The sequence below is a fragment of the Ananas comosus genome, linkage group 20 (assembly GCF_001540865.1).
Source record: "Ananas comosus cultivar F153 linkage group 20, ASM154086v1, whole genome shotgun sequence".
NCBI lineage: Eukaryota > Viridiplantae > Streptophyta > Magnoliopsida > Poales > Bromeliaceae > Ananas > Ananas comosus.
Genome location: NC_033640.1, coordinates 10,040,170 through 10,052,814, shown reverse-complemented (window position 1 = coordinate 10,052,814; position 12,645 = coordinate 10,040,170). Strand labels below are relative to the sequence as shown.

General features: G+C 33.3%; 1 protein-coding gene across 1 annotated transcript; it reads left to right on the top strand.

Moving 5' to 3' along the window:
• LOC109725885 lies at window positions 1,210–3,756 on the top strand. The gene is made up of 2 exons (XM_020255282.1): window positions 1,210–2,526; window positions 3,238–3,756. Exons 1-2 carry the CDS (start codon window positions 2,067–2,069, stop codon window positions 3,285–3,287), a joined length of 510 nt encoding a protein of 169 aa, XP_020110871.1. The 5' UTR covers window positions 1,210–2,066; the 3' UTR covers window positions 3,288–3,756.

Genomic DNA, 12,645 nt, shown 5'->3' with positions numbered 1-12,645 from the left:
CCCACGGGACTCGCTCGAGATCACGGCCGTTGATGGGCGATTGGAATCGGGGGCGACGACATCGGGAACCTTTTTTCCCTGGACCCGGTCCACTGTAGACCTGTCTCTTAATCCCCTTCTTAATCAGGAATTTAAATCTCAAACTACTAAATGCGGTCCACAGCACTTAGAACCAGTTCCATATGTTTTTAATTTTATTTTAATTTAATAACAACCATTTTTAGTAATAAATTTGATGAATTGAAAAAAAAAAATTAGTTCCTTGACTAGAAAAAAAGTTAAAAATACAAATTTTGAAGCTAAAAAATAAAAGCTTTTGACTTGGGGTTTTCACATTTTATGTTATAAAAAGCTACTGAATAATTTTTAAAATAGCATTCAAATAACATGCCATCATGAGTAGACAATTCGTTAAAATTTTCATATATTAAATTTGTAAATCACATTCAATAATTCTTTATTTAGAAATTAAGGTTTAGTATTTTATAGTGAAATATTATTTAAGAGCACAATTTTTAAAAAAATGGTAAACTTCAAATACTACTTCTTAGGTTCATACTTTCTCATTTTAGTATTCTATGATTTAAAGTGTATCAATTTAGTATTTTATAATTTTATTTTTTTCTTTTCGTCAGCTCATCCGTTAACATTTCGTTAAATTATATACAAAAAAATACTTTAGATACCTCACATTGGTTTATGGAATATTCATTTTAATGCCTTTTAGTTTTAATTTTGTCACTGATTTAACAAAAAAAATTAGTATAAGGAATAATAAAAAATAAAAAATAAAAAAAAATCACAGGGTACTAAATTGATACAATTTAAATCACGAAATATTAAAATAAAAAAGTACGAAATCATAGGAGTGATATTTGAAGTTTTTTCAAAAAAATTATGTTACAGCATTTTCAACAACTTTTTTCTACAGAAGTATCACAATATCGCATACACCAAATTAGAGCTTTTTTTTTTTTTTTTTTTTCCTTGTTTAGCATTTTAGAGCTTAGAACATTATTTTAATTAGAACTTTTTATATAATTCTCAGGTCTATGGGAGATGAGAATTATGAACTTACAATTGGATGACGTGGTGGACCAGGGCCATGAAATTATTTTATATAATTTTCTGATTTTTTTTTTTAATTTCTCGTAGACCAGGTAGGGTCTATAAATTGGGGAACACGACACGCGCTCTCTCTTTGCCCTACGTTTTCGTCTTCGTCTTCGTCTTCGTCTCCTCCTCCTCTTCTTCTTCCTCGCTCTTTCCATGGTTTGATTAAGTTTGGGGGAAAAGGGAAGGAAGAAGCGTGCGGATCAGCGCGCGATTGAGGAGAGCCGCGCCGCACGATTCCGTGTAGGAGTCGCGCTTTGATCGCATTTGATTTGGTTGGGATTTGGGGGAGCAGGCGAACGAGAGCTAGGTCGTTCGATTTGATGCCTAATCGTTGGAGTTTAACTCATTTCGTTGGATTTTTGAGTAATTTTTTAAAGTAATTTTTGAAGTTGGGGGAGGTTGTTTGGAGAATTAGGGTTTTGGTGTGTGTTGATTCCTCTTCGATTTCGTTAAGCTCAAAGCTATATGGATTTTGAAGCTCACTTGTTGAAATTTGAGTAATTTCTTTGGAATTTGGAATTTGGGATTTTGCTATGGTTTGTTTCCCATTCTTTTTCTCCAATTTTAAAGTTCCTCTTTTTTCAGTCACTGAAAATAGAGGTCAAAAAAACTGTTTTTGCCTTGTTATCGCAAAAAGGTGAGCTTTTTGCTGATTAATTTTGCAGAAAAGGGCTCATTTTGCTTGAAAAATCGGGCGCTCTTTTTGTTTCCTAATTTTTACACAGTGACTAATTGGTTCATAGTGTCCCCTCTTTCATTTTTAAGGAAAAAGGGCTCCTTTGTTTACTTTTGGGTGATATGTTGGTTTTGTTTATCAATTGGTTGCTTTGAATATGTGCTGATTCTTTGTTTTTTCCCCCTATTTCATCCTTTTTTGTTTTGATCTTTCGGCAGATTCGAAAGCATTTCTTTTCTTCCTTGTAATTGTGTCGCTTTTGCTTAAAGTAAAAATGGCGGCTTTTACCCGCATCTCTTGCTGGTTATGGGGAGTAAAAGATCATGACACTTCCAGTGTGTCCCCGAACCCTTCTGCGAATCTTCCTTCCGGATTTCGGGAATTCGATTCTCTGCAGTTTCCATCAGTTAATAGCCATAGAATGAGGCCTTCGTCGCGAAGAATCAAGAAGAAGCGGCAAAGCCGGGAGGAAAGGAGGAGAATTGATAGGGAGTATGATGTTGTTCTCGTCCCGTCGGACGGTGGGTGCATGTCGGGGTCAGAATCGGATGGTTCGGATTGGTCTATCGGATGGTTAGAACCCCACGCACCCGATTTCCTGAGCGAAGTCGAAACGGAGAATAGCTTCGCTGTCCTCGTCCCCTGCTATGGCCGCGGCCGCCATGAGCAGGAGGAGTTCTCCAAGAACAATGTTTTTGGTACTACAAACGATCTCATGGAAGAGAATATTTATGGTGAGTGAAACTTATCCTTGGGGATAACTCAAGTTATCCTCCTTTTTCTTTTTTCCAAATTTAGCAAAAGCTATGGATAGTTGCAATTAATCCCTTGAATTTATGCTATATTGCTATTCTCACTTTATTCCTAGTTATCCTTGCAATTTCGTGTTATTAGTGCAATATACTGTTCAGTTGTTCTTTTCAGCGCTTTCTAAGGCCTTAATTTAGTTTATGTACTAACTAGCTCTTACGAACGAGCAAAAAACTTTGTTCTTGCTGTTTGAGATACAAATGGTATAAAAAACTTTGTTCTTGCGGTTTGAGATACAAATGGTATAATCCAGAAGATCGTTTACATATTAATGGTGTGAGAAGTTTGGCTATAAACACTATGTTATTTTGGGCTGATATCATCATGATCAAACATCTCTTTGGTTACTAGAGTTTATACATTATGAGGTTTACATATGCTACTGGGGCCCTTTTAGTGGCCTTATTCATTTAGCACATTATGTAGCTCACTAGCCATGCTTGATGTGTTATGCATGATTTTTCAACTTAGACAAATATCATTTGTCAATTCTGAGTTTTACAGAATTGTTTGTTCTTACCTGGCCTTTTGTTTCCACTGTTAACTGCCCAAATTTATCGCAAACGTCTTAGCTCATTTGATGTTCCCGGACAATTGCTCTATATTGATTATGCTACTTGTTTTGTGCTTTGCAGAGAACAAGAACTTTATCGAACAGTGGCTTTCTTCTCTTGAGAGCTCGTAATGTCGTGAATCACATGCAGTTTGTCAATGATCCTGAGCTAAGCATATGTTGAAGAAAAAAGAAAAAAGAAAAGAAAAGATTAAGAGAAAAAGAACAAACAATTTCTCCCAAAAGAAAAAAAAAATTCAAACAAAGAAGGTTATGTGGGGTAATGGGAACTTCCATATGGATATGCAAATCTGCCAGTTCTGAGCTAAAAATGAAAGCAACAAATTCTTTTGGCGCAGAAAAGGAAAGTGACCAAGAAGAGGTGTTCTAGCTCACAAACATAGCGATGATCTTGTTTATCTCCTTACGACGATGTAAATATCTTTGTAAATACATTTCGCCTGTAAATATGACTGTAAATATGTTGCTACCTTATGCAGAAATTCACTGTACATACTTTTTGGACAAGGCCAAGCTCCGCGAATCCTGTTCTATATATGTTCCAATCGATCTATTATGATCTTGTTGATTTGATGGCCAAGTAACTTGAGATTATTGCATCTTAAAAAGTTCTTTTCGCAGTATCTTTTGTGGTTGAATTAAAGTAACTATGCAGCTTTAACTTTTGCATGTAATCAGTATTGAGATAGTGCTGAGTTACATATTCTCCCTCTTGGCATTAAAATAATGCTACTTTGTTACAACTCATAGAGAGATATTCTTCAGCTTCTTTTACTTATGACTCACTTTTATTGTGATTATATTCGATTGAGGCTACATGAATTGGGAGAGTTTGATGTGAATAGCTTTTCCTTTTTGACCCTATGCTTTGAACAAAGATAAGGATAACATTTAAAAGATTGAACCAAGAGATATTTTCTTTGCTTTTTGACTCCACACTAACTATTTTGGCATCCTTGTTGAAGAATATAACTAGTCATTAACTTCTCCCTTTCTCTTATGTTGATCTTTTTAATCGGACCTTATCAATTTGAGGCGAATCCATCTGAAACGATTCTCGACCGCGTAATTAAACTTGCAGAAGAAATATTCTCTTTATATGTGTTGTCTCTATTTAATAGAATTTTGTGCTTGTGTGTATTTTTGCACAACAATCTCTTTGTCTCTCTCGGATCACAATGCAAACATAAATGGATAGGGCCTGGTCCACTTTCATTGTATTTGGGCCGAACACGAGAAAGCCGAAAATATATGTATTTGAGCCGAACACGAGTGAGCCGAATACATATATTTTATTGGCTAAAATTATAGGTAACCTATCTATCAATACCCCGTGTTTTCACTTTCCTTCTTTGTTATTTAAAAATCTATACTTTATCCCTTTAAAAAATAAAAAATGCTCACTTCGGCTCCGCTGTCAGTGTTTCGTTTATATCTTATTTTTTATACCCAAAATATTTCTGAAATCCTCATCTTCCTCCTCCTTTCTCACCGACATCCTCGGTCGCGCTGCCTCGCCCTACTTCGTGACTCGCCCTCGCCCTTGCCCTTGCGCACTCCTCTGTCCGTGCTCAGACACACGATCTCGCCCTCCTCTGCCGCCTCACCCTCACCCTCGCCCACCTCTTCGCCTATACTCACCATGATCTCCTCCCTACAGTCACCGAAATAAAGGGATGGCGAGGGTGCTAGAGGAGCGGGAGAGCAGGTAGAGGAAACGGAGTCGAAGCTGGGTCAAGGGAGGCGTGGGTGAGAGTGCGGGATGAGCAGGATTAGGGAGGAAACGAAGAAGATGAGGGTAATTTAGTCATTTTGTCATACCGTACCTTTCTGTGAATATTTTTTATTTTTTAAGGAGGTAAAGTATAGGTTTTTAGCAAGAGGAAAAAATGAAAAAGCGGATATTGACCGGAAGTTTTTATAATTTAGTCTATATATATATATATAAAATAAAGATTTTTATTATTTGATTTAGTCCAACTTAAATATAAAGCCGACTCAATTATAAAAAAACTCATTTATATATAAAATTTTAACTATTAGATCGAAGTTTAATGATAAGGCTTTATAAATTTATTTTTTTATATATATCTAATTTAATTCATTTAACTTATTGTTCGTTGGTCAACTCGTGAGCCAGCTCGAGCTCGTGTTCGGCTCGTTTAGCTGAATTTTTCGGGTCGATACTTTAACGAGTCAACCCGTGTTCCGCACAAGCCAAACAGGAACCCGGCCCAGCTCGTTCGGCCCAGGNTTGATCACGTTCTTTAATTTAGGAAATAATGTACTATTTTTTTACAAGAAGAATCGAAATAAATTATTGTAATTAAAAATTAATTGAGAATTACTTTACGGCGTGTACTGTACTTATACAATTTGTTTCTCCTAACTCAAAGAAAAAGAGATAGAAACAATAAAGTTTCTTTCTAATTCATTAATTAATCTTCTTGTTCACATTTTGAGGCCTTTAAATTAACTATTAAAATAAATTTTCAATACTTACGTTTTTAACATCGAGAGAAAACCACAGTAATTTAATACAAAGAAGAAAAAATTTTTTTTCAATACTTACGTTTATAACATCGAGAGAAATAGGTACCTTACATTGAAATTTTTAACATTGAAATTTTTTTTCAATACCTTACACGTACTAACGTTGCTTTTAATTTATTAAATGAGAGAAAAAAAAAAAGAGAAACCGCAGATTGTAGACCGATCTAACGTAACAATCGATTGGTTACTACTATAAAAATAGTCCCCTACGTAGGTTGATGTATGTATCTTATATACAAATTAACACCTGAGATTCTTTACTGTTGTGCTTTTCTTCGGTATATTAATTAATCAACATCAACAAGAGGATGAAAAGAGATGAGTTTCGATGAGTTAGAATTATACCAGGGTACGTTTCACCACGTAGAGTTTGGTACCCTTTAATTAATCGTGCGTGGTTAGTAACTTTACAAATGAAATAAGAGTATAAAATAGGATGTAATATATATATATATCTCTCTCTCTACCCGACCTTACGATAGCCGTCGTTTATCTGAGGCAACGTTGGGTAAACAAAAACTATTACCTCGGAGGTTTAGCTGCTAGCCGTGTCAATTTATACTAAATATGGTGAACTTCATAAATGTTTGCTTTAAAGTTTAAAAAAGTTGTAGTGATCAAAGTTTTAAATATTAAAATTATGAAGTATACTCTGCAAAAGAGCAAATTACCGCACTTCTATAGGTTTAGTTAACTTAAAATTAATTTTAAAAAAATTTTGATAAATTTTATTCTAGATATGAGAACTAGAACCGATGTTTTGAGGTTAGTAGTAACAAATTTACTATAAGTAAAAGTCGGCAAGTAAAAATATAGATGAACTACTTGTTCTCTTTTTATAGTTTTTTTATACTTTAAACTAAAGATATAATCTACGACGTTTAGAATACACAAAATTAACATTATTTCTTCTGAGATATGATATAATAGGGAACTCATCTCGATGATACGATAGCCTTCATATCTCGTAGACCACGAAGGCTGAAAAACCGGGAATCTAGTTGACGAAACTAGTAAAGATGGGCAACCTAATTATGATAATAGGACACCCCGGGTAAGTTGAGATCCCCATGATAAGTTGGGATCCCCCCTCCTAGACCACGAAGGCTGAAAACTGTGAATATAGTTGAGAAAACTAGTAAAGATGGGAAACCTAATTATGATAATAGGACACCCCTGGTGAGTTGGGATCCCCATGATGAGTTGGGATCCCCCTGGCATAAGTAAAGTTAGCATATTAAGAACTAGGTTACTAGTTTTTCAACCTTCGTAGTTTAAGAAATATAAAGGCTATCATATCATCGAGATGTGAATAGGGAAAATTAATTAAGCTATCCCTGTTTATATAACGTACCTTAAATATTTATTTTGAAAATTACTCGTTCCGAGTTCACAAAAGCAAAATAAGAAAACTCTTTTTACATAACTTATATTTTATATTTTTTATAATAAGAAATTATCGAATCTAAAAGCATGTCTTATCTCTTATTACCGACAAAGTAAATTAGATTATTTTTATAAATATATGTTATTTGGTGTTAATTACAATGTCGTAATTAACGAGAAAAAAGGAGATTAATATTCAAAAGCAACGATCGATGTTAATAATAACATTGCTGGACTGGGCGATCGTTATTATTAAGCAACCCAGATTTGTTAGCTGGCTTTTATAAATTCAGGTCAATAATAATAATCCCACCTTAGGACTATATACGGGTGATGTTGTTTTAATCTAATGTACCTATATAAAAACCCTGTGAAAACACATTCACGAGATAAATACGGTTTTTTAAAATTTTTTTAGAAAATTCGGGATTTATATTTCGAGTTAAGTTGGTTTTTATTTTTCAAAGAGATGAGTTGGTTGGGGTGGGTCGGGTGAGCCGGGCGAATGTTTATCTTTTTCTTTTTTTTTTAAACTAGTGGTAGAAGGGAAGAGGAGGAAGCAACAACGTCGGCTGCTCTATCCCAAAGCCGTCAACCTCAAATTGGAGCTCCTAGAGCATCCTTGGCATTTCCTAATACTAACGGTGCACAGGGAGACGGTGTCCAATGACCGCTTCAACCACGGTTTGTAGTTCCGCCGGGGTGTATATCGTTGTGGAAATTTTTCATAGCCATTAAATTGGTCGTTATAAAAAAAACTGGACATAGCTGTAAATTTTCACAGCGATATATGGCAAAAACAACATCACGGTTACAGTTAGGGTAAGTATAGATTACACCCTGATAACTCTACAGTGTTAATACCACAAATTTGAGGAATTAATAGATTTAATAAAGTTGGTAAAGTAAGAATTAAAAAAAACAACTTACATTTAATAATATATTCGTAGTAAGAGATCAACGAAGTTCAAAATAAACCAGGAATTTGAAAACTAACCTGTAAGCTCTTGGACTTTAAAGTTATACTAAAGTAAAATCAAGAATTTGAAAACTTAATTAGTTATCCTACCTACAACTAGTTAAGGAAGAATTAAAACTACGGAATAAAAATAAATACCTAACTCTAGTGTTGGTATCGAAGTACATTATAGTACATTTTACTGTTAAAGTTCGGATTCTTTAATTCTAAGTGGTTAATATATATATAACGATCGAGTCAACCGATTCTGCGGATTTATATAACGATAATATTCAAGCTTATACTATGTTAAATTCTTAGATAATACCCTCTATGTATATCCAGTTTAATTGATTCTCCCATCGTACACAGTGTACTCGATTAATTAATCAAAACGTAATTATATATAAATTGGTATAATTGTACTCGATTCTTAGTTTTAATCCTACTCGTATTTCCCATACCCACCGGTAATTAATAAACGGTGATTTTTGTTCGATGTTAGTTATTATTATAAGGTTTTCCTTCGTATGTACCCTGGTGTGTGATTAACTATAAAAACAGTGGGTACTATTAACAAGATAGAGAGGTGTTTTCTTTTCGTTGTAATGGGGAGGAACTCCTGGGTGTAACAGAACACCATGAATGGTACAACTTTTATTATATAAAAAAAGGGAGATTTTTTAAATTAATAAACTGTAAAAAAAAAAATGCAGTTTCAACTTCATTAACCCACCTCCAAAAAATCGATTTACTAGCTACCTACACGAATCAGATCAGCTTTGAAGATGCTTTTACAATAGACTCAATTTAAAAAAATTCTTTATCATTATAAGAAAACCACTTTAGAATATACAAAAATCATTTTAAGGTTAAATTTTCGTTTAATTCGTTACTAGGGATATTGTCTTAATCTAATATCCCTCTGTAAAAACTTTGTAAAAATATATTCATAGGATAAATACAGTTTTGGAAAATTTTTTTAGATGATTCCAAATTTATATTTCGAATTAGGTTTTTTTTTATTTTTTAAAGAGATGAGTTGGTTGGTGTGGTTCGGGTGAGCCGGGCTAATGTTATTTTTTCTTTTTTTTTTCTAAAAGTAGAGGGTAAGAAGAGGAGGTGGTGGCGTCGGCTGCTCCATCCCAAGGCCACCGACTTCAAGCTGGCGCTCCTAGAGTATCTCTGGCATCTCCTGATGCTAGCAATACATAGGGAGGCGGTGTCCAGTAACCTCATGAGCGGTTTATAGTTTCGCCGGGATAGATATCGTTGGGGTGTATATTGTTGTGAAAATCTTTCATAACCATTAAATCAGTTGTGGTAAAAAAAAAATTATATAAATTTTTATAGCGACATGTAACAAAAACAACATCTCCTATATATCTATTTACGTAGTATATACAGTGATGTAATTGTCAGGTATCTTCTCAGTCGTACAAAATACTCCGTCAATCATTAAGCGTTGAACAAGGTTATGTACGTCGTACAAACTGAGCCGAGTAATTATAATCATTGAATAATGCGGATTTGATCATCAGGTTTTAAAAAACTCATTTTAAATTGATTTATATTAAGATAAATAGTACGTGCTTTTATATATGGAATTATTAATGTGAAACTATACTCTGTTAACTACACATAGAAATTGAATAGTTTTTTATTAACTAACTAACGCATCTACATCTAATACTGTGAAGCTATGGTAAACATTTTCTATATACGTATCTTGTTTTTTTTATTTAAGCGCTCTAAATAAATTGGTATTATCGTATTATATTCGTTTATATAATGGTAGAGTTGAATTTTTTCAACTAGTGTACGTAAACCAGGGACATAAAAAGTCAATTTGTATGATTAAAGAAGAAGTTAAAAGTATATATATTATATATAATATGAAATATATAAAAGACTCACACTTTTTCATTAGTCAAAAGTTTATACAAACTCTATTTCTTTGTATTCACTTGATAACGTATCTTTACTGATTAATTAGTTTATTGGTAAGGTATACTTTTAAATCTTAGTAGAAACCGAGAATGTTTTACGTTACGTTATATACATTTAACAAGTTGATTTTTCATATATCTAGTATCTAAATTGTTGAACAGACAAAGCGGCTTTCACCTCCTCCCGCTTCAAAAAAAGCCAACATTTTTAAGTGAAAATAATAAACCAAGTGACATTTAATTTAAACAGGTACTCTTGAGGTGAGTTTTACTTCAGTTAATCCTGTCTCTTTCACTATTTGTTTTTTTTATTTTTTTATTGATAACATTCAAAAAAGTGGGAGAATTAATAAACGATCACACCTTTAAAAGTAATTTTTTTATGTACCCTATCGATGGCAAGGTTTCAGAAAAAGAAGGATAGATTGTTTGTATCTACCTTTTAATTAAAAGTAGATTGAAAATCAAGTTGAACATCTAGCATTTGTAATTGGTTGATAAAATTTTCATGCACGACTATCTTTCCCATATAGGTAACTGAAGTTGGTCTGAGTTGGGTGGACCTGTAATTCATATATATCACAGCCCAGAGAATATCAATCTAGATGACATTTGATATAATTGAATTTCCCCAGTCGTAAGGATACCGTCCTCCGATCTAACCTAGCTCAGTACGTGTAAGCTTTACTGCACTCTAACTCAATCCAGTTCAATATAAGTTACACCGCACACGAACAATCTGACTCAGTACGTAAGGATACCGTCATAAGGATATCAATCTAGATGACATTTGATATAATTGAATCCCAGTCGTAAGGATACCGTCCTCAGATCTAACCTAGCTCAGTACGTGTAAGCTTTACTGCACTCTAACTCAACCCAGCTCAATATAAGTTACACCGCACTCGACCAATCTGGCTCAGTGTTAGCTCTGAGCATCCACAATACAGATATGCGAAATTCACTTAAACAACATAGAAAAATTGTCGAACTCAAAAACTTTAATTACCAATCGTGGTTGCTAGGTTGATTGGCATCAGGGTGAGTTGAATAACCCGAGTAGGTTGAGTTAAATAATCAGAGGATTAATTTAAATAATAGCACTCTGTCTTTCATGCAACCTGGATAAAATCAGTCATTATTTATTGGTTGTCTTGATTTTTATTAAAAATTAAATTAACGTTTTAGTCAATGCCTGTTTGTTTCTACTCGGTTAATTCATGCACCCGTACTCGGTTGATTAGTGAGAGTGTACCGATAATCATTGAAAAGTAAAAAGCCATACAAAACCCAACCTAGGTTCAGTAGGACACCTGTTTCCCGATACCCATGTCTAGTCGGGGTACGTAGAATATTCCGGTCCAAGTAACCGTGGGGGGGGATGTGTAACTATTTTCGATTTCCCTGTCTTGATGAAGTAGTGTCACTTTTAAGTTTTAATCATAACCATACGTATGCATGCAATAAGTTAGTATAATTTATAAGTAGTGCTACGTATATACAAGCTTGCCTTTTGTTTTTATTCTCGTAATATTGAATTGTTAAACATCCATGTGATAGATATGATAAATATTTAGTGTAAATTACACTAATAATAGTCCTTAATTAAACTTGTGCCCAGGTTTCACTGCATGTGGACCTGTGGTCCTCAAACTTTTGAGTTTGACATTAATTTGATAATTCCTGAACATTTGATAATTAATTTATTTCACTTTGCTGTAGTCCTTTTTTATTATTAAAAGACTAATTAATTCACATGTACACCATATATGTATCTTTACATTCATGCTCTATGCATCGATCTGTCAATTAACCTTTTAATATTCCATCTCATATTTCAATATTCCTTCTAAGTACTAAGTTGTAGCCTTTCTATATTTAGAAATAAGATTGCAGAATTAAAGGGTTTTTTGGTTGCATGTGATTTCAATTGTACTATAGTTGTAATTGTTTAAAGATTCAAGTGCGGTATTTGGTTTGTAAATTTGAATCCAACTGCTATAGTTGGAACTGCACAAGAAACCTCAACTGTAGTAATTGGAACTTATGCCCAAAATTAGCTAAGATTCCAGCTGCAACAGTTGAAGAAAATAAACTTGAACAAAAAGACAAGTTTACATTCAATCGCTTTTAACAAAAAATATTTTTTCTTCTTAATTCATTGAGGGTAATTTCACCCCCCCTAGATATAAAGTGATAAAAACTGTAAACATTTTGGTTCGCCCTTTTTTTAACTCAAGAATCGGAATCGGAATGGACGAATCCCTTTGTAGATATTTGGTACGCAGGAGTCTCATTCCGATTCCAATTCTCGAGTGGAATGGGAATCCCCAATCCCCTTTTTCCTATCCGACCTAGGAAAGGAGGAAATAATGCACCTTAGAAAAATATCTCAATTATATTTTATATTTTTATTTAAAATTTAATTTAAATTTTTGATTTAATTTTTAATTAAAATATAAATTTAAATTTAGAAATTAAATTTTTAATTTTAGGTTTTGATTTAGAAATAAAATTAAAATATAAAGCATTTTGAATTTGATATATAAATATAAATTTAATTGTAAGTTTGATTTTATCAAATCAAAAATTAGTTTTATATTTTGAATTGTCCACTCAATTT

Bases quoted from the DNA above. Each gene is read 5' to 3' on its own strand.
- LOC109725885 (XM_020255282.1), top strand. From the start codon at position 2,067: ATGGCGGCTTTTACCCGCATCTCTTGCTGGTTATGGGGAGTAAAAGAT. The intron at 2,527-3,237 runs GTGAGTGAAACT...TGTGCTTTGCAG, and splicing joins CATGGAAGAGAATATTTATG to AGAACAAGAACTTTATCGAA.